The 27050-nt window shown below is 44.5% G+C and overlaps 1 protein-coding gene across 1 annotated transcript in view; it reads left to right on the top strand.

Annotated features, from left to right (window-relative positions):
- CPNE4 (copine 4) overlaps positions 1-27050 on the top strand; it is a 379779-nt gene that overhangs the window by 91577 nt on the left and 261152 nt on the right. Inside the window, 1 exon segment of the mRNA XM_032489534.1 lies at positions 13526-13706. Coding sequence (XP_032345425.1) covers positions 13527-13706 — 180 coding nt within the window. The 5' untranslated portion in view covers position 13526.

Raw genomic sequence — 27050 nt, 5'->3', positions numbered from 1 at the left:
AAATTTTTATGAAATAAATACTCCAAAATCAAGGTAGAGACTGCACCCCAAAGCCTCTTTTGTATCCCTCCCATCCTTGCGTCCAAAAAGGCAACCACTGTTCTGATCTGCAGAACTTGATGATCTGGGGATCGTATGGCGAGTACTTTTTTGTATGTGGCATCTTCCATTCATTGTCACGTTTCCAAGGTCTGTCTGTGCTTGTGTGTATATCAGAAGGTCCTTCAGGTGCATTGCTGCATGGCTTCCTAGCATGTGAACAGCCCACACTGCTGTCATCCCCTCCATTGTGTTAGGTCCCAGGTTTTGGCCCCTGTTGTTAATTTCTGTTTACTCAACAGACTCTGGGAGGAATCTCTTCTGCCCGGCACTTCCCAGTGCCTGGGCTCAGTGGAGTGTCACTCATCTTCCTCATTGTCCACTCAATGCCAGCTTCTCCTGCTTCTCAGCTGAGTGTCCCCATGACATCTAGTCCCTGGCTCAGAGTGGCAAGCCCCACAGTTGTCTCTGTGGAGTGGGTTGGCCAAAAGCCCTGAGTCCACTCCTGTGCAGGGTGGTACCTGCAGAACCACACCTCCCACACTGCACTGCCACCCAGGATAGTCTTGTCTGAGCCCGGGTTACAGGACTTTTCACAGGAAGTAAGATAGCCCCGAGGGCAGCTGCCCCTGCTTGTTGCCTTTAACCTCTGCCATTTCCCCCTTTGTTGTTGCTTTTCCATTTTGCTAATCATTTATCTTCTAATATGTCCCATGACATTTTTAAAGTTGATTTACAGTATTGTGTTAGTTTCAGGTGTACAGCAGAGTGATTCAGTTATCTGTGTATTTTTTTCAGATTATTTTCCATTATAGGTTATTGGAAGATAATGAATATAGTTCCCTGTGCTGTATAGTAAATCCTTGCTGCTTATTTATTTTATGTATAGTAGTTTAGAGCTGTTAATTCCATACTTCTAGCCCTCCGCCCTCCCTGTCCTATTTGGTAACCATGTTTGCTTTCTGTGTATAAGTTTCTTTCTGTTTTGTATATAGATCCATTCATATGATTTTTTAGATTCCACTTATAAGTGATATCATATAATAGTTGTCTTTCTCTCTAGGTCTATCCGTGTTGCTGCAAATGGCATTATTTCATTCTTTTTTATGCCTGAGTAGTATTCCATTATGTGTGTGTGTGTATGTATGTATTATATATATATAAAATATATGTATACACACATATATATAAAAAATACACACACCCACACCCACACACACCCCACAGCTTCTTTAACCGGTTGTCTGTTAATGGACTCTTGGGTTGTTTCCATGTCTTGGCTATTGTAAATAGTCCTGCTGGGAACATTGGGGTGTGTGTATCTTTTCGAAGTAGAGTTTTCATCTTTTCTGGATGTGTGCCCAGGAGTGAGATGGCTGGATCATAGGGTGAGTCTATTTTCAGTATTTTTAAGGAACCTCCATACTGTTTTCCCATGGTGGCTGTACCAACATACAGATGGCCAGTAGGCATGTGATAAGATGCTCAGCATTGCTAATTATCAGAGAAATGCAAATCAAACCCACAGTGAGGTATCACCTCACACCAGTCAGAATGGTCATCATGAAAAAGTCCACACTGGATAAATGCTAGAGAGGGTGCGGAGACAAGGGAACCCTCCTACACTGTTGGCAGGGATGCAAGTTGGTGCAGCCATGCAAATTTTCTGACTAAATAAGTTTAGAAAAACATTGTATACCATACCTCCTTTTTGGTTTGCAGAGCATGTTCACAGACAGCAGAAACCTTCTACTGTAAAGGGACCTGCTTTATGTTATAAAATCTACCATTTTCTGCTTTGAGAGTGTCTATTAGTAGCTCTCACAATGAAACTGTGGTTCCATGACACACTGCTGTGTAGAGAAGAGCCATAGGACATTCTGCTGGGACTTTTTTTCCTTTTAGTGTCATTGCTAGTTTCTGAAGTTCTCCATGGCTATTTTAATGGAAATGTGGCTGAAGGCATAACAGGCTGAATTAATGTACTGTAAATATTTACTTATGTATTTATTTGCCTGTGAGCTCCTTGTAGGTAGTGGGCCTGCCTTTTCATCTTTGTACTTCCCAGTACCCATCATGGTTCCCAGCACATACTTGAAGTGTTCGATTAATATTTTATGAATAAATGAATGAGATATAATAAACACTCTTGGGCTATTGGCATGAAGGGACACAAATAGAACTAGAAACTTAACCAGATCTTAACGTATTCAAGAGGAGGCAGGGTATCATTATGGACCATATCCTGAACTCTAGAGTTAAAAAAAAATCTGATTGAAACCTGGCCCCTTCATTTTTTTGGTTATGTGATCTAGCAATGCACATAGCTTTTCTGAACCTCAGTTTTCTCCTCTGTGAAACTGAAGCAGCATTGAGTTACCTTTCGTAGCCATTGAAAGGAGAATATGTGATAGTGTAACGGGCAGTGGGGACCATGGTGCTAGTCACTTGAGTATCCAGAACACTTGCTGTCGCCGGCATCCTCGTTGCTTTATGGTTTTACACTGGGCATTTGTTTCTCTGGGCTGTGTCTGCCCATACCGGAGCCTGCGGATTTTCCTGTGCTCAGATTCCCCTCATGCTCGGTGAGGACTGGATACCCAGAGAACTCCCAGTGGTATGTGTCAGAGCGCCTCCTCATCTAATAATGTCTCATAAACGCCCTGCCCAGGTGCCCAGACCTGATCAGTCCAACCAGTATCTCCTCCTGCTGCCCAGGGACTCCTGAAGTTTCTCTGTGCTTGTGGGAGACTTTCTTTCCTTGTCAGACTCCTCCAGAAAACATCCATTTCTGACGTCGTTACACAAAAGCTATCCCATCCTTGCACTCTGGTCCCCTGGAGATCTCAGAGAGAGAGAGAGAGAGAGAGAGAGAGAAAGAGAGAGAATGAGTGTGTGTGTGTCCAAGTGAGAACACTGACAAGTGGAGTACACCTCCTTCCACACCTGCTGTGGCTTTCCTCTTCCTCTAAGCATTTCTGCATGTCTCCGTGGGCTTGCCATATGACCTATCTCTGAGACAGATAGATGTTATCCTCCAGGATATCCTCTTTTCCAAGCAGTCCTCTTTCCAGTCCCCCAGTCACGCCCAATTTGCATAATACTTCTACCTCAATTCTTATCTCCCATTTGTTTCCATCCACAGCTGCCCTCCAAGACCATTTGCCCCAATGCTATGCGATGGTCCACCACTCTGAAAGTTTTTGTAGAAACATTATTACATGTCAGATGGAAAGGTAATGCCACATCAGAAGTTCTAAGGAGAGCCTCCTTCCAGTATTTTCCTTAAATTGCCACTTCCCTCTGGAGCATTTGGACAGTAGTGCCGTTAATTAATCACTCTTTCTAGTGCTGTCTGTCCCTGTGCAGTGCCATGACAGTCACCACCCATCTGCGGGCCCTGGCAAACGAAGAAATGCCTGTGGGCCAAACTTGGACCTGTTCCTTCCTTTCAGCACTTCTGCCTCCAGTGGGAAGTAGGTTTCTCTTACGAGAGTCCTGTTTGCATGAATTGCTTTGGGGTGAGGTCCTAGACATTGCATGCTATGTTGGAAAGCACTTTTGAGCAACACCATTCAGCTTTAGTCTTTAGGAGAAACAAAGGAAGAAGAAAGCTGGGAACAGTAGTTTAATGCAATATGTCCTGTACGTGATTGGTAGCCACCAATCACAGGTCGCTGTTTAAATTCAAGTTAGTGATGAGGGCTTACTTTCCAGAATACATAAATAGCTCATACAACCTAATAACAAAAAAACGAACAGCCCAATCCAAAAAATGGGCAAAGTCTAAACAAGAAATTCTCCAGTGGAGAAATACAAATGGCCAGTAGGCACATGAAAAAATGCTCAGTATCACAAACTATCAGAGAAATCCAAATGAAAACTGCAGTGAGGTATCACCTCATACCAGTCAGAATGGCCATCATTAAAAAGTCCACAAATGATAAATGTTGGAGAGGATGTGGAGAAAAGGGAACCCTCCTACATTGTTGGTGGGAGTCTGGTTTGGTGCAGCCATTATGAAAAACAGTATGGAGATTCCTTAAAAAACTGAAAATAGAGTTGCCATATGATTCAGCAATCCCACTCCTGAGCATATATCTAGAGAAAAGCCTAATTCGGAAAGATACATACACTCCAATATTCACAGCAGCACTATTTACAATAGCCAATACATCGAAGCAAGCTAAATGTCCATTGACAGATGAGTGGTTAAAGAAGTGTGGTATATATATAATACATACATACATATATATATATATATATATATATATATATATATATATATATATATATATATATATATATATATACACACAATGGGATACTACTCAGCCACAAAAAAGAATAAAATAATGCCATTTGCAGCAACATGGATAGACCTGGAGATCATCATTCTAAGTGAAGTAAGCCAGAAGGAAAAATACTGTATGATCACTCATATGTAGAATTTTAAAAAAAGACACAAATGAACTTACTTACAAAACAGAAGTAGACTCACAGACATAGAAAACAAACTATAGTTACCAGGAAGGGAAGGGGGTGGGAAGGGATAAATTGGGAGTTCAAGATTTGCAGATACTAACTACTATGTATATAATAGATACACAACAAGTTTCTTCTGTATAGCATGGGGAACTATATTCAATATCTTGTAGTAACCTATAATAGAAAAGAATATGAAAAGGAATATCTTTTTTTTAACATTTTTTATTGATTTATAATCATTTTACAATGTTGTGTCAAATTCCAGTGTTCAGCACAATTTTTCAGTCATATATGGATGTATACACACTCATTGTCACATTTTTTTCTCTGTGAGCTACCATAACGTTTTGTGTATATTTCCCTGTGCTATGCAGTATAATCTTGTTTATCTATTCTACAATTTTGAAATCCCAGTCTATCCCTTCCCACCCTCCGCCCCCCTGGCAACCACAAGTCTGTATTCTCTGTCTATGAGTCTATTTCTGTCCTGTATTTACGCTTTGTTTTTTGTTTGTTTGTTTGTCTGTCTTTTAGATTCCACATATAAGCGATCTCATATAGTATTTTTCTTTCTCTTTCTGGCTTACTTCACTTACAATGACATTCTCCAGGAGCATCCATGTTGCTGCAAATGGCATTATGTTGTCAGTTTTTATGGCTGAGTAGTATTCCATTGTATAAATATACCACATCTTCTTTATCCAGTCACCTGTTGATGGACATTTAGGCTGTTTCCATGTTTTGGCTATTGTAAATAGTGCTGCGATGAAAAGGAACATCTGTATGTACATGTATGACTGAAACATGATGCTGTACACCAGAAATTGACACAGCATTGTAAGCTGACTATACTTCAATTAAAAAAAATATAAATTCAAGTTAAAGTGTAATAAAATTAAACATTCATTTCCTCAGTTGCACTGGCCCCAGTTCAAGTGCTCAGTAGCCACCTGTGCCTGGTGGCCACTGTATTGAACCTTGTCGATAAAGAACATTTCCATCATCACATGCTCTGCTGGGCAGCACTGCCTAGAGGCTGTATTCTGTTATCATGAGAGGCATTTCTTTTTATACTTGGTCATCCACTTAACCCCGTTTTCTTTCCCAAGGCACCCCGTACATGGTATGTCCTCTGCTAACTAAGCAGAAGCCTGTTAATGCTCGCATGTCATTCACAGCAGAAGTGAGTCTTAGGTGAGGGGTTGGAGCAGAACAGGACCCATACACAGACCCATTACCCTGCTTTTCCAAGGAAATTGGTTTGTCCTTTATATGCTGTCTGTACTTTCTCCTGTTGAACATAAAAGTAACCGTGCTCCTTTTTGCTTTTAAATTTAGCTACATGTATGAGACCAGAAGCACAAAATCTACTTTGTGAGCCCCTAGCTTCCTGGTAACATGACATTAGTGGAGGAATCCAATCTGTGATTATATTAAAAAGGGAAAATGACTGAACAAAAGAAGACTGGGATTCGCTCCTTCTACTGGGTAAATTTAGTTGCCTGAGGAACAGGAGGAAATTATTTCAGTGCCAAAATAATAAAGCATCATCTGAATTTGCTTTTTCTCTCTCATTCAGGAGCTGTAGTTGCCTGGGGTATGGTAGGAAAATGGGGGCTGTGATGGGGCACCAGGACAGTCACTCATACAATTTCCTTTGATATTTTGTTCAAGTTTCACTTTTAAAAGTTTCGGTCAGCCTTTATAATTGCCCAGTTAAATTTATATATCCAGTTCTTCTCCTAAAAGTGGGTAACATTTGAGTGCTATAAAATTAATATGAATGTGATGCAATGGATATAATTGCTTTCTAGGAAAAAAATCTCATCTTCATGACTCATTATTAGAGACACAGATGTGAGCCCGGAAGTTCCTAGAACATCAATTTATTTATCTGATTGCTTGTGTACATTTTCCCAAGAAAGCTGTTTTCAGGAAATGGGATCTCTGCTGGATTATTTTCTTTTGGTCTCACCGTTGTCTCAAATTAGCTCCAGAAATGACTGAAATAATAATTTACTTCACTTGAGTAGTTTGGCATAGTATATTTCAGAAAAATGTTCAAGTCAGCATATTGTCAATTTTGAGTCTCACTCAATAGAACCGTGGCCTTTTGTGGTTCACGGGTTTTATCACCGGGTTTACCAGGTGTTGTAGCTTGGCTGTCTGGAACTCATCAGTGCTTGGTGATCAAAATCATCCAAGTGGGTACACTGAGTTCCCAGACCCCTCGATGTGTTTGTGAGGCTCCCGGTACAAATAGAGTTCCGGGAGTGACATGGGCTGCCTGGAAGTAAGGGCGGAAAGGAAGTGAATTTTTACACTGCTAGACACAGCCTCACTAATGCACACACTACGCCTTGGAGATTTCTGAAGATTGGAACAGGGCTGAAGTTTATCTTTGCATGATCTAGAAGGAAAGTGACTGTTAAGCTAATTAAGAGTGTAAATCATTTGAGAAGAAATTGTCAAAAACAGATTTTGGAACCCACCAAACCCAGGCTTTATTCCTGGCTGTCGCTTAGTTGCTGTGACCAAACCACCATGAATCTCGCTTTTTATGTCTGTGAAATGGGGCTGCCAAGAACTTGTCTCAAGAATTCAGTGAAACACCATCTATGTACTCTGGTGTTAGTGTAGTTAGTGGCTGGGAAAACAAGCTGTTTTTAAAGATTTATAGAGCATTGTATGCTGGATGAAACTAAAAGTGTAAATATTCACAGCTTTTCTCCCTTTCCTGCTGTCTTGGGGAGACTCAGTGTCTGTCCGGCCAAAGCGGGAGCACAGGGGGCCTGAGCAGGGTTAGTAATGATTACAGTTGTGAAGGGAAAGAAACCCAGAGGGCAGATTAATTTTACACAATACAGGACTCTCTCCCGAGGAAGAGGAAAACATAATAAGTAATCTACAAGTTTAGAGGACAGAGAGAGAAGGGTGCTGGCGGTTTCGGGGACAGACTGGAAGAGGGAGGGAGGGGTGGGGCAGTGTGACTTTCTAGGGAACCAGGTGGGTCCAGAAAATGTGGGGAAGCGTAATGCGAGGTGAGCCCCAGTTGCCACTTTTATTGACGGTCTTCTTGAGTGGCTATCCCCTGGGGAGGCAGGTGGAGCAGAGGGATCAGGGCCTAAATTCTGGACCTGGAGTTCCAGGCTTGAACCCTCGTTCTGTCGCACTTGACTGATAGCGGTTTGAGTTCTCTAAGCTGCATCCGTCCTACGAAGGAGCATCCTGCCGGGACCTACCATAGGATTATCCTCACGGTCAGGGGAAAGGTTCTCCTGGGGTCTCGTGACTTACTGTAGTGTGCTTGGAGGACACTCCAAGCCTGGTAAATGTTACATGAACTCAGAGGTGTAATTTTTAAGAAGGACAGTAATAGTTTTCATTATTCTTCTGAGGACTAATTCATTTAATTCTCAAGACAGCTTCACAAGGTAGGAGCTTTCACGTGTGGTAAACTGAGGCTCAGAGGGTTCACGTACATCACCCAGAGTCTTAGGGAAGGAGCAGTAGAGCCTGGGTCAGCCTCAGATGCTCTGATTTAGACCCATACTCTTGTCCTCTGTACCATCGGCATCTCGTGTGAGTGTCTGATCTTAAGATGAACCACTCTGGGGCAGTTATGCTTGGTTTGTACCCAGCAACTTTGCTGCTCAAAATGTGGTCCACAGGCCAGCAGGACCAGTGACCCCAGGGAGCAGAGTCTTAGCCACCCCCCGACCCCAGGCTCCTGAGACAGGAGCTCCATCCCCACGGGCTCCCCCCATAACCCGTGGTCGGGTCCCAGTCTGAGAAGCACTGCTTCGGGATGTGCACCTCTGGGCAGTGGACTGTCTCATGACAGCACCCAGCATAGCACCTGTCATGGGAGAGGAGATTTACTCTTGGTCTAAAAGTTGATCAAGGAGCGTCGAATGGGAAGAAAGTCCTGGGGGAATAACACCCAGTTCTTGGCTGAGTGAATGGACCAAGGAAGCAAGCACAGAACAAGGCACATTGCAGACGCCCCGTCATGCTTCCTGAGTTGGGATGGGAATGTTGTGTGATGGAGATGTCGCACACCAGCCTTCTCTGAATGTGCTGCGACGTTGGAAAAGGCCGGACGATGCCAAAGCAGGCAGAACAGTGATGGTGTACTCTTAAACAGAGTTGTGAGACGCACTCCGCTCAGTTGGTTCCCCTGTGACCGCAAGCTCATTCTCTTCCCTCTTGAGCTCGATTGTCTTGGCTTTGTTTGCAACTCATTCAGAAACTAATTAAGTTTCTGAATCAGTTTGTCCTGTTGGAGAGTCTGGATATGCTGAAGTGGTGGTTTTGCCTTTTTTTTTTATAATAAATTATCTGAGTGTAAGGACAATGATAATTTGCTTCTAAAATTGGCCAAAAGTCAGCTTTCATTGAAATAATTCTCTACAGACATTAGTCTCTGTAAAACCAGGGGATTGTAATGGAAGTCAACAAAGAGGAATTCAATAGGCCATGGAAAACCTATTGATAATCTGGCCATATTAATCCTGTCCTCCTGCAGACTGTGAAATTACTTGTTTACTCCGCTTATCTGGGGCCGGAGGTAGCAGATTCCTCGCTGACAGAGCCGTGTTTTGTGATCACCTTGCAGCAGTGAGCTTCAGCTGGGCTGAGGCCAAACAATTCGTCTTCACTGGCCTGTGTACCACCTCCAAAGTCAAGGTCAGGACCGCTGCCACCTCTGGCAGCCAGAGGAACTCAGGATCTCCAATGTGTCCCCCTGATTAGGGTTTTCATTTGTGCAGGGACATGTACTGTACCCGTCCCCCCATGGGTGAGGGTCTGTGCTGGTTTCCTCACCTGTCTACAGATGTGATCAAGGTGAAGACTGTCGGGCATGCAGCGAAGTGTAAGCAGTAGTCCCTGACCTGAAGGAGACAACCGCTGGGTGGGACAGACCCTGGGGATACCCTGCCCAGATCCCTTTAATCAGGTTAGTGCGCTCTTCCCCTAGTGCCCAGGGGTATGAGTGTTGGCTACGCGTGGTTCACGACTGCCCTTTAATGCTGTCAGCCAGCACAGGGAGGGACAAAACCTAAGTGGCTGTGTCTCCCCAACCCTCGCACAACTAACATGGGGCGGTAGGAGACTGGACCCCTTTCCACAAAGTGGGGTCAACCCAGAGTGCAGCTCATGTTCCTGGAACCGCAAGGGAGCTGGCCTCCTGCTGGGACCACCACCCTGCCCCCTTCACTTCCTTTCTGTCCCCGCTCCATCTGTCAGGTGCATCTGAACCCTCGTTTCAGCCTTTGCTTCTAGGATGGCCAACTTAAGACTTGACATGTAAGCCTGAAGGAGCAGAATGAGGAAACAGTATCCCAGAGCCCATGCTGGCTGGAGCCTTGGCGATGGAGCTGCCTGACAGGACCCAGGTCGTGTGGGGACATGGCCTCTGCTGAGTAGGCCCAGAGGAGGAGCTGGGGAGGAACACACTAGTCTTTCTCTTTCCCTGGGTCTGCAGCACCAGCTGACTCAGTCCATCCGGGTTGGGGGGCTTACGGACAACAGAAATTCCCTGCTCACAGTTTGGATGACTGGGAGTTGGAGACCAGAGTGCCAGCGTGGTGGGATGGGGGCCCTCTTCCCACTGTACCCGCGCGTGGCAGAAGGGCGTGGTGGGCTCTTTGGGGCCTCTATAATGAGAGCATTCATGGGAGCCCCCTCCTGACCTCATCACCTCCCAAAGGTTCCTCCTCCAGTATCACCACCTTCAGGGGTTCGGATTTCAACATACAGACACAAATATTCAGATCATAGCAACAGGACTCCAGCCAGCACTGAGCTGTCAGAGTGGAGGTCAGCCTCTTTGGTCCCTAAGCAGGACAGGAAGGAAGGAAAATGGGTGGTGAAGGGAGGAATAAATAAGGACCAGCATGACAGCCTTGGACAGCTGGTGTTGCAGACCCAGGGGAGGGGGCCTGTATGTACGAGGGTTACTCATGGTGTTGCACTCCACGGGTTTGGACAAAGGTGTACGACCTGTATCCTAGTTTACAGTACCTCACAGAGTAGTTTCCCTGCACTAAAAATCCTCTGGGATCCACCCATTCCTCCCTCCCTGACCCCTGGCACCACTGATCTTGTTACTGGCTCCAGAGATGTGCCTTTTCCAGAGTGTCACAGAGTTGGGGTCCTATTATAGGTAGCCTTTTCAGACTGGCTCCTGCTACCCACCCCTTTCAGACCCCCCGACTCCTTTCTGTAGAACACAAGCTTGGCCTGTAGAGTGGGCATCCTCTCTAATGCCTAATCTTAACTGTGAGGTGGAATGGAAAAAGGACTTTGGGTGATGATATGTCCATGCAGGTTCACCGACTGTAACAAACGTCTACTCTGCAGAGAGATGCTGACAGTGGGGGAGAGTGTGCACGTTCGAGGAAGATGGCATACGGGATATTTGAATTTTCCTCTCAGTTTTCCTGTGAACCTGCAACTGCTCTAAGAAACTAAAGTCTTTAAGAAAAAGAGAGAGAGAGAGAAATGGGATGGACATGGCCAGGAGCCTGTAAGGACAGGGTCAGTTAGAAGAGATAGTGGTGCCTCCAGGGATAGGCGAGGCAGAGAGCGATGTGGATTCCCAGGAGCCAGTTGATGCACTGGGAGACACAGAATTCAGCCAAGACGCTTGAAGAATTGAAGAATAAGCTGCTCTTATCAAAAATCTGATAGAGAGTTGATAGCATTATTTCCAACTCTCTCTGACCCACAGCCATCCTCCTTCTAGTTCATTCCTTCTCTCTCTGCACCTTTCTATTAATTGCATTTCATGTATACTGTGTTCTTTGTTGCTGTAAGAATTGGTCTGCTCACAATCAGTAAAAAAACAGGAAGAGTAATTTATTAAGCTTTGTATTTATGATTTGTGCATTTTCTATTTATGAATACAGTTTATTTAAAAGTGAAAAGAATGATTCTGGATGGAGGTTGAAATAAATCAAGGATATTATCACATCCATTCACGGTTCCTTGGTAGATTCCAACAGTTCACAGATAAAGGTTTTGCATATGGTAGAAATTAGCATAGGATGAAAGAAAACTGGCATTCCAGGCTGAGCTCTGCTGCTAGAATAATTGTGTGACATGGGCAAGGCGTCAGTCCTCTCTGAGCTCAGATTTTTCTCGTATGTAAAGGAACAAATGTCCCAAAGTCCCTATTAATATTCAGTATGATAGAGGATACAACAGCTCTCACCCTCCACTAATCCCACGACGCTTACTGAAACGGAATCCTAACTCCTCCCCAACTGCTGATTCCCTTTCCCTGATATTTTAGAACAGAGGTTGGGAAACATTCCCTGAAGAGGCCAGGGATTAAACATTTCAGGCTTTGCCAACCCCTGGGTCTCTGCTGCAAGTACCCAGCACTGCAGGTGTATTAAAGCAACCACACGAATTACGTAAAGGGATGGGCAGGCCTGTGTGCTGGTAAACCTTGTGTACCAAAGCTGGTGGGCTGGACTTTGCGTGCAGGCCCAGGTCTGTCCCCTTCTGTTCTAGGGAATAACTTTTTTGGCAATCAGAGCAGTTTCCCCTCAGCATTTATAGGGAAAAACGTATGTTCACAGTAATTAGATAAATAGGGCACTAGAGAGTTGGAATGTGGAAGGAAGGAAGGACGGAACCGAAGGAAGGATGAAAGGAAGGAAGGACAGATGGACAGAAGGAGGGAAGAAAGGAAGGATGGAAGTACGGAAGGAAGGAAGGGAGGAAGAAGAAAGATGGATGGAAGGGAGGACAGAAGGATGGACGGGCAGAGAACTTTGTGATGGAGCACTGGGAGAGGACTTCCAGTGACATCTGCCATGAGGCAGGGGACTGTCAGATTGGAAAAGGCTGGCTTTGGCGTGGAGCTAGCTGCTGTATTTGGAGCGAGCAGCTGGGGGGGGTGTGTGTGTTGGGGGTGGGCACAGCTGTCACCCTGTGAAAGAGGTGATCTAGCGCAGTATGATGCCAGGTCCCAAGGGGAAATTTGCGGATTATTTGTGGAGGAGGGGATGGAAGAGGAGGGCTTGTCCTCATTTCATAGATGGAGAAATTCCACCATGCGGCTCCAGTGCCACTTTCTAGGGAATCTATAAGGGAATCTGAATTTCATGAGAAGGATCTTGAATTTCGCTCCTGAGAGAATTTGTTGATGTCCTTACAAGTCCCGTTCTCCTCAGAGAACGAGTGTTGGTGGGCTCTGGGGGTCCCTGTAGCCCTTCGCCTCCTTGATGCAAAGTGTTATTGAGAGTTGATGACGTGAAGGTGGGAAGGGGGCTCGCAGCGCTCACCTGCGCGGGAATTGGAGCCCTGGTGCCCTGCCTCCCGCCTGGTCGCGGGCTCTGATGCTCGATGCTCGCTTGATGCTTGATGTGGCGGCAGAGCCTGGAGGGAAGGTGAGAGTGAACTTACACACGGCAGCAGGAAGTCAGGCTCTGGTCTCTCTCCGAGCCTTGAGGAAGTGGGCCACTGTCTGGGGGAGGGAAGCTTGGACTGTGTCTTCAGGAAGGACAGTGTCCTTCTCTGTGCCACCTTATAGAAGCAGAGCTGGATTTGGGGGGGAATCTTCAACACTTGGAATGTGATTAAATTGATGAACCAACAACTAAAATTTCATGCAAGCCATGCGCTTAATATAGAATGAGATTACAGTTTGCAGTCTCTTGCCCTAGTTCATTAATATTATTTCACAGACTTAAAAAAAAATCTGCTGTGCACATATATGCAAATCATATCAAAATAGTGTTCTTAGCCGAGTGTGCTACACCTGCTGATTAGGTTTTTTGACTGTTGTTGTTGGTTTTGGTTTTTTTGGGGGGGAGGGTTGTTTGTTTCACTGGAATTGTGCCCCTAGGGTGGCAAGTGAGATAATTCAAATAGTGTTTGAAACTGTGGATTAAACCGTTTCCTGAAGGGCCATTGGGAGGCTTTTTCCTTTGATAGATACTGGGCTGATTGGCATGTCTTTTTTCCTGCTGTGTTAAAACAGGATGAAGAAGATGAGCAACATTTACGAGTCGGCGGCCAACACACTGGGAATCTTTAACAGCCCCTGCCTGACCAAAGTTGAGCTGCGTGTGGCCTGTAAAGGCATTTCCGACAGAGACGCTCTTTCCAAACCAGACCCCTGCGTTATCCTCAAGATGCAGTCCCATGGGCAGTGGTTTGAGGTAGGCACGGCCGGTGAAACAGGCAGAAGTGTGGCGGGAGGGTTGACTGGAAAACGTTCTCAAACTTCCTGGCTTCAGATGGTTTATTTTGGTGATGTGAAAAGTTCTGGATATGAATTGTGATCCCATTTCTGCTTGTATCGTGACGTTTTCGTACTGTCAATATCTGGACATTGACCCTGAATTTGTTTGCTCATTGTAGACACATGTAGCCCCTGGGGCAGGGTGGGGGGCTGACAGGGGCCATCTCATACAGTGTTTATTTTTTGGAGAACTTAGTATTAGCTAAACTTTATCGGGTGCTTATCAAGTCTCAGGCACTGTTCTAAGTGATTTATGTAAAACGACTCATTTCTTCCTCACAGCAGTCTTGTGAGGAAACAGAAAGGTTAAGGATTTGCCCAGGATTGTTCCCTTTGTAGGTGGAAGATCTAATATTTGCACCCTAGCACCCAGGCCCCAGGGCCTGAGCTCTTCATTGCTGTTTTATACTCACGGTGGCCATGACTGTGGTCCTGGTGGTTTGCGTGGCAGTCTTACAGGTGGGATTCTGCAGCTGAGCTTTGTTCGCTTATTTAAAAGTTGAAACATATTGGACGAGGACTGGTTTTAAGTTTTGGGATTGTTGTTGTTGTTGTTCTAGTTTTGATTGCAGGTACCTGGTGTGAGGGAGCGATGTTTTTTAAGGGTCTGGTCTGGGGTGAATGGGGGAATGGGAAAGGGGGAGTGTGCAGCAGAAGAAGCAGGTATTATCATCTCTAAGGGAACTGGACATTCAGGGGCATTTGGCTGAGGGATTTGAAGCCATGCTGAGTAGAACAAGAGTAGACACCTACCTGGTATGGATCCCTGAGGACACTCTTGAGTGCTTCTCCCATCTGTCTGCAAGTAGCTGAAAGGTGCTCCCCTAGGGGCAAAGTCTTCCTCTCCACAGTGGAGAGAAGGCTTAGAAGACTTCACAGCTCGCGTGTTTCCTTACTGGCACACAAGTGATAAGAGCCATTTCTCTGGAAGGGAGGTTGGACAGACGTTGGTGAGCAGATGAAATTCAGGTGAGGCGGCACTGTAACGTGCACTGGGGCTGGAGGACAAATGGGCAGCCTGGGCTCTCAGTTTAACTTTGGGCTTATCCAGGACTTGTCCTGGAAATATAGAAGCAGTGACAGCATCTTAATGTATAATTTTTTTTCTTTTAAATATTCTTTTAAATTTCTTTTAAATATTCTTTTAAATATTTTTTCTTTTAAATATTCTTTTAAATATTTTTTTCTTTTAAATATTTGTTGGTGAGCTTTATTGTCTTTTATTTTTTATTTTTAGAAAATCTACATTAGGAAGAAGACACTCTTGGAAAATTAGAGGAAAAGAGTTCCTCCCTTTTACCTAATTCATCTTATATAAATACTCCCTTTGCATAATTTATTTGTTACTTGTATATATTTCTTTACAGTCTTTTCCTTCTGGCATTCATATTCTTCCATGATACTTATCATACATGTAAATTTTTTTCCTGGTTTTATTACCTAGTAGTATATGTTTTTTTCCATATTGCTGTAATAGTCATAATTATAGTTTTTAAAGCTGCATAATATCCCATCCAGGCAGAGGAGGTGCGGAAAACGTTGCCTGAATGGGTGATGAGGAGGGATGGCATCTCAGGCCCCCATCCAGGCCCATCAGTGAGCAAACCTGGATGGAAGCCAGTTGGCCAGGTTGCAGGGAAGGGTCTGGAACACACTTGAAAGCGAAAAGGCGAGTGACTAGCACACAGACCTCTGACCACTCACAGTGACTGGGAGAATCATGCACTCAATCAGCAGTCGTGCACATTGGTTTATTGCTGACACGAACTTCCTGGTGCAGGTTCAGTGACTGGCCCTCTGCTAGAACTAAGAGGCACCTGACAGTCTGTTTGAACCACATGCCCACGACTGTCTGTGTCTAGTGAAGGCTGGCAGACACGGACGTTGCCTTGGGGCATAACTGATGCGTGTTTTCCTGGATCTGTCCCTTAGAACGTGTCTGAGTTTACAGAGAAATTTCTGGGTACAGAATTACAGAACTGGAGGAGAACCTTGCCGAAGAGGATTCGTGCTGGCCGAATCAGTTCCTGGGTGTCTCTGTTGTGGGGAATCTTGTAATTGAGTAAGTGAAGATGAAAGAAAAACCTGAGAGGCTAACCTGATTTGCATCATGAAGAGATTGTTGGTGGTGTCAGGGTAAGCGAGAAATCCAAGGCGAGCTTATCTTTGAGAGAGGGTTTTAGAGTTTGGCAGAAGAGGTGCTGTGGAGGTCAGCTTGGTCCAGCAGACATCCCTGCAGTGATGGGGATGCTCTCCACTTGTGCTGCCCAGGCAGGTGTCACCGGCCACAGGTGACTCCTGAGCTGTGTAAGTGGGCTGCGTAACTGAGACACTGAACTTTTTAATTGTTTAATTTTAATTCATTTAATGGTAAATGTAAATGGCTAGTGTGGTTTCAGAGTATCTTTGGCATGCTAAAGAATTTGACTGGGTTGGGAAGAAGAGGAAGGGGAGTTGGTACAAATGTTACTACCACAGGCTTTTAATTTTGACAGCTCAAATTCTTTTGGGGAAGACGTATCTGGAGATTGGACATTTCTTTTTTATTACTTGTGAAGGCTGGCCTGCCCTTTTTTTCCAGCAGGGAGAAGGCCCTGTTGTGCCCTAGTTTACAGCTCAGGTTGCTACTGGAATCGTTACATTGCAACTACCTTCAGATGGCTTCCCAGATGGAGGGGAGCTGCTTGCTCTTTAGTTGGCTGTGTAGACTGTTAGCGATGAAACAGAATCTTTGTTCTTCTAAAGTGCATCCTAGAAATGTAAGCCTGATGGTTGGACTCAAAAGAACCTGCAATCTGACCTTCTGTGCTGTTAATGGTATGAAGGATCAATAAGAATACATAGTAGTTTGTGTCTCTTCATCCCTCACCTACCTTGGCCCCCCCCGCCCCCGCCACTGGGGACCACTCGTTTGTTCTATCTGTAAATCTGCTGCTGTTTTGCTATATACATTCTTTTGTTTTTTATTTTTCAGATTCCACATATGAGTTATAGCATACAGTATTTTTCTTTCTCTGACTTCTTCCACTAAGCAAAATACTCTTTAGGTCTGTCCCCATTGTTGTAAATGGCAGAATTTCATTCTTTTTTATGGCTGAGTAATATTTCTTTGTGTATGTGTGTATATGTGTGTGTATCATATCTTTTTATCTGTTAAGGGTATATTATACAGCACAGGAAAATATAGCCATTATTTTGTAATAATTTTAAACAGAGTATGATCTATGAAAATGCTGAATCACTACACTGTACACTTGAAACTAATATACTGTAAATCAACTATACTTCAATAAAAAAGAGTCAGTGAGGATAAATCTGTGTCTTGGGAATATTGGAAATCAGTTGTTCTGATCTGCAGAACAGATTGTTGCTCTTGGAGACCAGCAGGGCTTGAGGGTTGTGTCTGAGGATTGAGGAGATGGAGAGGATGCTTTTTGTTTCCTCTTAGACTATAAAGATGAGATAGTGTTTTCTTGGGTCAAACTTTTGGTAAATCTTTAACGGCCACAGTTGTAATTGTTAGAAAGATGGGAAGGGAAACACATAGCTTGGAAATGCATTTTGCAGTCAGAGTTTCAGACCTACCATTTAACTTCCTTCGTTTACTTCATACCCATTTTAAAAACTACCTCCTGTACCCTCCTGGCCATATAATGGTGACAGTAAACGGTGCAGTTGAATGTGAACACACTTCATCCTCCAACGAAGAGTGGAAACAATTTCCCCCTGCCCTGCAGTGAGTACGAGTGTTCACTAACTCCTGGGAACTACACGGGACACCCAAGTGGAATAAATGAACACTTGTCAGGGATCCAAAAGACAAGAGCCCTTGTGAACTGAAGACTCCTGTTCAGTTTCCTGGAGCACATGCTCTGTGCCCTGGGTTCGCAGATATTCTTTATGAAGCAGAGTAAGCTCGTCATACAGTGGCTCTTGGCAGAGATCTTATAAATGGCGGAGTACTTGTCCTCACTGGAAAAAGGCAAGTGATTTCCCCCCACGACTAGAATGTTCCTCAGTCACCTTTAATTCCATTTTTCCATTTAATTTTAATACATAGTTATTGAGTTCCTCCCTAGGAAGTTCTGTGTAATTCTGGGGACAAATTCCCTTGCATCTATTCCATATGAAAACATGATGAATCAGTGCTTTGGTGTATTGTTGGTAATAACAACTGTTAGTAATAATTAGTGTGGCTATGTCTACATGTCAATTATCAGTGGGCATTAATGCGAGGTTATTGTTTATAATAATAATATATCTGTATAACACTTTGCATTCACAAAGCCCATCTACTTACATTATTTCATTTATTTCTCATAGTAGCCCTGTAAAAAGGTGGTGCAGATGTTGCAATTAACCCTAGATGTACTGAGAACTATGAAAAATACATAATTTATGTCCTCAGAGACCTCAGAGTCCAGTAGAACTCACCCCATCTTAGAGACAGAGGCTGAAGCCCCAGACAGTCACGTGAACTGGAGAAACAGGGCTGAAAACCAGGTACTAACTTAATCTTTACTTCCCTGGCAGGTGTGGTGGGTAGGCTGTAACAGAAAAGAACAAATCTGACTCCGTATCAGATCTGTTTCTTTGGCTCTAACCCTGTGCCCTGTTTTCTAGGCGTAGTCTTGCCGGCTCTACACCTTTTGTAAAACAATGTTGCCTTTGGCCTGAAATGGACAGGAGAGCCTATTCTCTGGGCTCTGACCTTTAAGGATATGAACACTTTTGCACTTACATAAAGATAACAAGTTGCAGGATAGAAAATAACATTTGTTTTGTTGGAGGTTTTACAGGGGCACCATGACCTGACCCACGTGGACGGCTGCAAGAACAAAGATTCCTACACCAAGAAGTTTGCAACACCCAACCACACCCCCTCCCCTTTTTAGTATAAAAGGAGCCGGTATGCTGACTTGAATAAGATGGTTCTCTAAGACATTAGTCTGCTATCTTCTCAGTCTGCTGGCTTTCTGAATAAAGTCGCTCTTCCTTGCCCCAACACTTCATCTCCCGATTTATTGGCCTGTTGTGCAGTAAGCAGAGCAAGTCTGGACTGAATAACAGGCCACTTCAGGGGTTCCAAAACCACATTTAGATGGGGTGGAACCAAGCGTCCATCACCCCTCCATCGTCCATTACTTCCCATCTTCTCTCCCCACCCCCTCCCCAGGCGCCATATGCCTGGCATCCTAATTGGCAGCACAGAGGAGAACTGGGTCTGGGATGGGGTGGGCTTGCCCACTCCCAAATCAGTGGGCTCTGAACGTTTTTCAGCAGTTCCTTCTTGGCTGGAGGGCTTGTGGAGGAGTTCTTGGAACAGGTGTCTTTAATGGTAGTGACAGTAGTGGGGTGGTACTAGTTTGTGTATGGAGCCAGGAGGATGGAGCCCAAAAGAGCAGTTTCACCTGTACCTGAGATACTCAGTTTTCCATGGCTCCAAAGTGCTAGAATGTTATGCAGATGGTCATCCAAGAGGAACATTTAGGTGGTAACAAAATAAAGTAGCTGTCCATAATTATTGATACCAGCTTTGTATTAGTCATTTTACATATTTTCTTTCTAATCTCACAAGTACCCTGCAGTGTAAACTTTATTAAACCAGTAAGGGAACTGAGGCTGGGGCAGAATTAATAAATCGCCTGGTCATGCAACTAGTAAATAGTAGAGCCGGAATCAGGTTGATTCTAAGGTCCGTGTTATCTCTATTTTACCAGAGGCTGCGAATTTGAAGCTAAAGGCCTGTATCTAATCTCCAGACATAGTTTGACCTTCATGATGTTTAAACAAGTTTTGTACTGGTTGACAAAGCCCGTGTGCTTACTCTTAGTCAGCCTCCTTCACTCCCTGGGGTGACTCAGTATGGCCCCTAGATGTATTTGAGTTTCCACCGCAATCCTGTACATCCTGGGCTGGGTCTTTGAAATGTCGTTAACCTCTTAGTTGTGGACACAGGCAAGAGCTGAAAAATGAAAAGTCAGTTAAAGCATTCCCTCTGGATGTCAGAAACAGGCTTCTTTCTCAAAAGATTCTCTGTTCACACGCTGACTTGCTGTGTTCCAGAGGCTAACACCTCGCATGACAGATGATAAAAAACAACAGTTTTCTTCAGTTGTTCACAAAGTTTCCACTGTGGTTTCACATCAAACTCCCATCTGGGAAAACTTTGATGTTGCTTTCTACCTCCCCCTTAACACGTCCTTAATAAGAATAATTTCTTTTCTTAAAAAAAAAAGTTAATTTTGGTGATATTAAAGATCTTACCCTGAGCACTGAATAGAAAACAAAATGAAATATTAGAACCAGAAAATATTCCCTTCCTGCTGCTGGAGGTCACATCCCTGTAACTGGAGACTGTGGGGCTGTGGTGCTCACTCCGTGAATGATGTGCTTGACTGAGGGGGAACAAGATTATTGGGTTGTGGTCTGTGTGACTCAGTAGCTTTCTTATCACTGAAGTCTCCCCTTTGTCCATGTTACAATGTCTGAGAGCAGAATTGCACAAGATGGGAAATTTGGGGCTGCCAAGGAGAACAAAAACCAATCTGAACTGAAATTTTGGGTGGGCTGCTAATTCTCGTGGGAGCTGGAAGGTGATTTATCAGCTGGTAGGATGACATCTAACCTCCTGCCAAGAAGAAGCACCTTCACATGGGCTTCACTGCCTCCTTATCTTGAAGAAGAGGCAGGACACACATTGGACATTCAGACTCAGCGCTGGTCAGCACAGGGTTTTGTGATGGACCTCACGCCCCGTGTCGAGTGTTAAGATGGAATACGGGTCAGGAAAGAACTTGAAGAGGCACCTGTGACATAGCCGTCTGCCTCCAGCTCAGACCACCTGCCGAGTTTCAGATGAGAGATATTTTCAACACCTTTCCTGGGTGCCTGTTTTCAGTGTTCATCTAGAGTCACTATTGACAGTCATCCTCTTAAAATTTTCTTTCCTTTGTAATTTTAGTCCATGTTATCTTATTTATTAAGTGTAATGGGGGTTTATCAATCATGCCACTTCAAATATATATGAAGAGGAGTTATACCATGTATCAGGCACTCTGCACAGCACTTACATGTGTCACCATATGCAATTGTCAAGACAGCCCTGCAGGTTGGCCTCCACAGATATTTTATAGAGAGGCACGAAAGAATTAAGCAGTTTGTTCAAGGATCGCATAAGGAGTTAAGTGGGGGAGCGATGACAGACTGAACCCTGAGTGTCTGACTCCAGACTGCTTCTCTGATCCTCCGAGAATAATGAGAACCTTCTCTGAGCGCCTGCTATGTACTCTGTGCTGGGTGTTCACATGCATGTCCGCAGGAGTCTCACGACACTGTTGGGGGGGAGGACTGTAGTCACCCATTTTGCAGGTGAGAAAACTAGCACTCACCTAGGAAAAGTACATGTCCAAGGTCAGAAGACTAGTGAGAAGTGGTATTATCACAGTACTGTATACAAAATGGATAAACAGCAAGGACCTACTGTGGCGCGCAGGGAGCTATATTCAATCTCTTGTAATAACATGTAATGGAAAAGAATCTGAAAAGAAACATATATGTTTGTATATGTATAATGGAATCACTTTGCTGTGCCCCTGAAACTAACATTGCAAATCAACTACACTTCAATAAAAAATTAAGGGGGAAAAAAGTTTAAATGGAATTAAAAAAAAAAAAAAGAAGTGCTGTTAGGCTCTGACCTCAGCTTTTCCTGCCTCCTGCACCCATGGAGGTGGACTACCCAGGGCCACGAGTCTGTAAAGTGGACGTGTTTTCCTCTCCTCAGAAAATGCAAGGATTCACTTAAAACTGTTTGCATGTATTTATGTCAGAAATTAAGTTTGTCTTGGGGAGGATTTGGAACCTCCTTCTCAACCCTGATTTATGGGGGTTCAGCCTGACTTTCCGATGATTCTCTGCGGTGCACAGCAAGGTGGTTCAGAGCTCAGGCTGCAGGGCCCGACTGCCTGGGCTGAAGTCCTACCTTAGTCGTTATTAGCTGTGCTAATAGGCAAGTTACCCAGACCTTTCTGTGCCTCAGTTTCCTCATCTATAAAATGGGTCTCTACCCTATGGGGATGATAATGCGGTTAAAGGAGTCAGCACAGGCAGAGTGCCTGGGACAGTCATGAGGTGCCCCACTTGTTAACGGTGGGATCTCGGAAAGCCACCTGACATCTCTGAGCCTCTCCTACCACCCCCATGTCTGAACGGTTGTTGTGGTGATTAGATGCTTGACTGGCAGGACAGTGAAGAGGCTGAGGCTGCAGGCTCGGGACTCGGACCCCTTGGGTCATACAGATGCCTCAATTTCTCAGGGCCTGTGTTCTCACCATCTGTAAATGGACATAACAGTAAAACCTGCTCCTTGGGTTTATTATAAGGATGAAATGAAATTGATGCCTAAGAATTGCTTAGCAGGGTACCTGGGGCATAGTGAGTGCTTAGTAGATATTAAATGTTATTGTGTTTAAAGGAGATAATTGTGCAAAACTAGCATGGTTAGCACTCAGCATGTAGACAGTATTATCAGGTAATACCCACGTGAGATGTGTTTAATGCCAGCAATGAGCTTTTGGTCTCATTCGTCTGTGTACAATAAGAGAACTTCAGTAAAAAAAAATGTAACCCGTCTCTAAGTTTCTGCCACGCCTCTGACTAACCACTTTGAATGCTCTGTTTTGGCTCTTCTGGTAGGGAATTATCCCGGCCTTTCCTCTCACTGCCCTCCCCACATTTTGAAGAAGATGAATAGACTCGGAGCAACGTCGTTCTCTTGCCTGTGTTTGCTTATCTGTGGACAGAGATCAGAGAGGCCATGCTGATAACCCCGCCTTTCCATCTCTGCCTCTGTGCCAGCATCACCCCCACTGCTTGGCAGTCTTGGAAGAGAAGTGACAGGAAAATTCTTCCTTTCTGGAAGCTCCAGACGTTCTTTGGGTCAGTTTATAGGCTAATTAAATATTTTATCTTGATTCAGGCTCAGAAATGTTCAAGCCCCTATCTTGGCTAGTCTTTCTTCAAATACTTGATATTTCAAGAGCTTCCTCTATCAGAGAATTTTCTTCTTGAGTGTGAAGACCTGTCCTTCTCCTTAAAAGATTACAGTTTGGGAGTTGTGTATTGAAGAAAGAAAATGTGGTACCTTTTTAACATCCGCTTTGAATTCCAGCCTTTTCAGAACAACTTCTGAGGAACTGGACTTTGTGGTGGGGGAACCTGTGTAAGCCTGCCCCTGTTGAAGATTTGCTTTCCAGATTGTTCCACGTATTACTGCCACATAACAATCACACTAAAATTTAACAGCTTAAGACAAACCATTTTATTAAACTCATAGATCCTGTGAGCTCAGATGGGCATAGTGGGGAGGGCTTATCCCTGACCCACAGTGTCCAGGCCTCTGGGGAGCCTTGAGGGCTGGCAGGGTTCAAGGCTGGGGGCAGGCAGGTCATCGAAGGCCCTTCCCTCTCATGTTAGTCTGGGACTTCCGACCGGAGCATTTGCATGTGGCCTTCCATGCTGGTGGTCTCAGGGCAAGAACTTGGAGCTACCTCTTAATAGGAGGAGTGTCGGCTGTGTTCTGTCCAGCTACACCATGGACGATACCTGGGAACATTAGTTACCTCAGGAGCCCATCTTCTCACAGGATCCCGTGATCACCTTGAAGGGACGCATAGGAGGAACGTAGGCGTATGGACAATCCCGAGTCCCATTCAGTGTGCTGTCTTAGAGGCTTGAAAGATGTGAACTAGAACTTGTCAGAGGAAAGACTGTTGACTGTGAATGTAGACTGTGGGAAAGGCATGGCCTCCCGCAGCACAGCAGGAAGAAAACAGAAGCTGAAGTCTCCCTCCTGGTCTTAGACACCACTTTTAAGAATATTGCACGTAAATGAGACCATCATTGATGTGACAAAGAAGAGGAGGAAATAAGAGAAACTTGTGTCTGCGTGGCCCTTCCATAGCCTTTTCCATTGATTCCTCACCACAGCCTACTAAAGTCAGTGCTATTATTTTATTGCCAGTTTGCCAGTGAGAGAACTGAGGCTCAGGGATGTCACAGTAACATCTCCCAGACCACATAGTCGATACTTGTGGAACCTGGTCTCTAAAATCCCCTGGCTTCACATTTTGGCTCCTTTGGTTGCACTGTGGTCCTCTCCCACGGGTGTTCGTTGTCCCAGGCCCCGTCTTCTTAGAAACCGGAGCATCCGTGGCTGTGGGAGCCACCTGAACCTGAACACAGTCGTCCCCATTTCTTTGCTACTTGGTCCTCTTGTCCCCTCCCTGCCTACTACCTTGAAACTTGCCCAACCACATTTTCCAGTGCTAGTAAATATTTTTCACAATGCTTTACTGGCATGAGACCAGTTTATTCTGTAGATGAGCCATGATTCACTCAACTGCCCACTAGTGGTGCGTGTGTAAGTAGTTCATTTTTTGATTCATTCAGCAAACACTTATTTATTGAGCTCCTACTGTATGCTGGGCACTGTCCCGTGGGCTGGAAATACAGTAGGGCATAATACATGGCCCCAGCTTCCGTGCTGGTGAAGAGCATAGAGAATAAATAAATGTATAATCTCGTCAGATGAGTGCTGTGATGGAAAATGAAGCTGGGGATGGTGGAGACTGCTGGGGGGCAGGCTTCTCCGAGGAAGCAATGCTTGCACAGGAAACTGAGCCAGTGAAGATGGGAGTGGGCCCTCTGGTTGTAGGGAAGAGTGTCTGACCGAAGGGTGAGCACAGGCCGGGCAGAGTGACAGAGATGTGCTCGGCCTATTTAAGGAAGAGCAGAGGCAGGATGGGTGGGGAATAGCAGGGTTGGGAAGCAGGAGAGAGGGGAAGTGATGTTGGGGGCAGCTGGGGCCAGAGTGTTTAGGGACTTGGAGGCCACGGTAGGATCCTGGGAGTTTCTGGATCTTATCCCAATGTGATGGGGTGGCGTTGATGGGGTGGTGAGGAACGGAAGTCTTGGAGCAGGGAAGTGATTTGCGTTTTTTCTGTGGGGGAGGGGAGGTAATTTGGTAATTTATTTATTTATTTATTTTACTGGAGATACTGGGGATTGAACTCAGGACCTTGGGTATGCTAGGCAGGTGCCCTACTACAGAGCTGTACACTGTTTGCTGAGCAGACCATGCACAGAGACATGAGCAGGTATCGAGGCGACTGAGGAACTCCAGCGTCTGTCCAAGGGAGAGGTGTAATAGTCTGGACCAGGAGGTAACCATGGAGAAGATGAAAAGTGGTTGGAAATGAGGTGTATTTAAAAATAGACTGTAAAATTTGCAGGTGGACTGGATGTAGCATATGAGAAAAGGAGAGGGATGGAGACCGATTCCAGGGTCCTGAGCAGCTGGGTGACTCATGGCAGTGCTGGGGGAAGGGCAGGCCGTGTCACGGTTCCCCGTGCCCAGGCTTCTAGTGGTAAGAGACAGGCTGCTTCAGGTGACGCAGGTCGCAGGTGATCTGTCCTCAAATCCCAGCTCTCTTACTTACCAGCTCTGAGATCTCACACAAGTCGGTTACCCCCGTTTTCTCATCTGTGTAATGACAATAAAAGTACCCACATTGTGAGGTTGTTTGGAGGATTTAACACACAGCAGTACCTGGCGCTTAGAATCAACTGCCAGCCATCAATGTAATATAATCCTGTTAACACTTAGGACTGTTTCCTTAGAGGAGGTGTTGGATCAAAGGATAGACACACATATTAAGCTTTCAAAATTACCCAATTCCCTATCTGGAACAATGATACCAATATGTTCCTGCCAGCAAAATGAGATGTGAAGGAGGAAATTCTTAAAAAGAAACTCCCCAGAGCTTTGTCAGCCCTCCTACCCTCATCAGAGAATGTCTTTCGTTTGGTGTGACTTGAGCTCACTTAAGTGGTTCTAATCACACTTCTGTCCTTCTCCTTCCAAAATTATCTTTATATTAGTATTATAATATGACTGACATAATATAAATACTAATATAATGAAAATCTAACTAATTATTAACATGTTTTTATTAATATACTGTGTGTGTGTGTGTTTGCAAGAGTAGGAGCTTGGACGAGATAGGTGTGGGTTATGTGTGTGTCTTAGAACTGAAGACTGAATCCAGACTTCTCTAGGTTGTCCTCTTTAATTCTGAATGATCACTGTACTGGATGCTGTGCTTTATTTTAAGAGACAGAAATTGATTTAATAGCCTGTCACATTATACAACACAAAAAGAACTTGGGAAGAGAAAGCACTCTGGTATTCTTAGTGGGAAGAAAAATATTGTGACAGCTCCATGGAGAAATCTTTGTGCACAGAAAACTGGTAGAAATTATGGTGAAGAGTTGAGGATCTTAGGAAAATCCATGCTTCTATGGAGTAAATGTGATCTCCACTCCACAGAGCTCTACATTGTCTGAGACCATTTCCCATTCTTAAATAAGGAAAGTAGGACCTGGAAACTCCAACTTTCTTTTTTTAATTCCTTAAAATCATTTATTCCATCATCATCATCTCATCTGGGGTTTCTAAAGTATTTTAATTAACTGAGATGGGAGAGAATAACAACAAATTATGATAATAATATGCTAGAATTGTACAATTTAATCAAGGGAATTTAATACCTTAGCGTACACTCTGGCATTCTGGAGAAGTCAGCTTGTATGTTAGTGAACAAATAAATACCAGGGAATAATACCCGCCAGCCACCAGGAAGACACCTCCCCTTGGATTTATTGCTTATTGGCACAAGGGAGAACACTCTCCTTGGGGAACTCTGAGGCATCTTAGTAAGAGAGTTTGGGGAAGTTTACCAAATTTGGGCTATTGTTAGGTGATTTGGGAGAATATAAGGAAGGACAGCTTTATTCTGGATTGGATGGAAGCCAGGACATTTTTATGATTGAGATCCCAAAAGATCAGATCTAGGAAAGAACAGACCAAGGCTAAAGCTATAAACGATACAGAAGAAGCTATAGTCGCTCCTTTTAACCAGGATGGGAGATGTGTGGTCATTGTTATGGCTTGCACAGGGTTTATGTTTTTGTCTCGCTCCGGTACAAGAGCACAGTGACCTTGTGTACATGGCTCTGGGAAAGTTTTTTGTTCCCTGGGACACTAAAACCTAGCTGTGCGTGCCAGGCCAGCTCCTAGCAGCACCAAGGTCAAGCTGATAGCGCCAAGTCAGCTCACCAGGACAGCTCCCAGGTGTCAGGGACAGCTTTCCTCTGGCTCAGTGAAACTTGGAAGTTAAGCTGTTCTGTTTTAAAAACA

This window comes from Camelus ferus, chromosome 1 (assembly GCF_009834535.1).
Source record: "Camelus ferus isolate YT-003-E chromosome 1, BCGSAC_Cfer_1.0, whole genome shotgun sequence".
Taxonomy (NCBI): Eukaryota; Metazoa; Chordata; class Mammalia; order Artiodactyla; family Camelidae; genus Camelus; species Camelus ferus.
The sequence above is the reverse complement of the archived record's forward strand: the minus strand, read 5'-3'. Positions and strand labels throughout refer to the sequence as shown.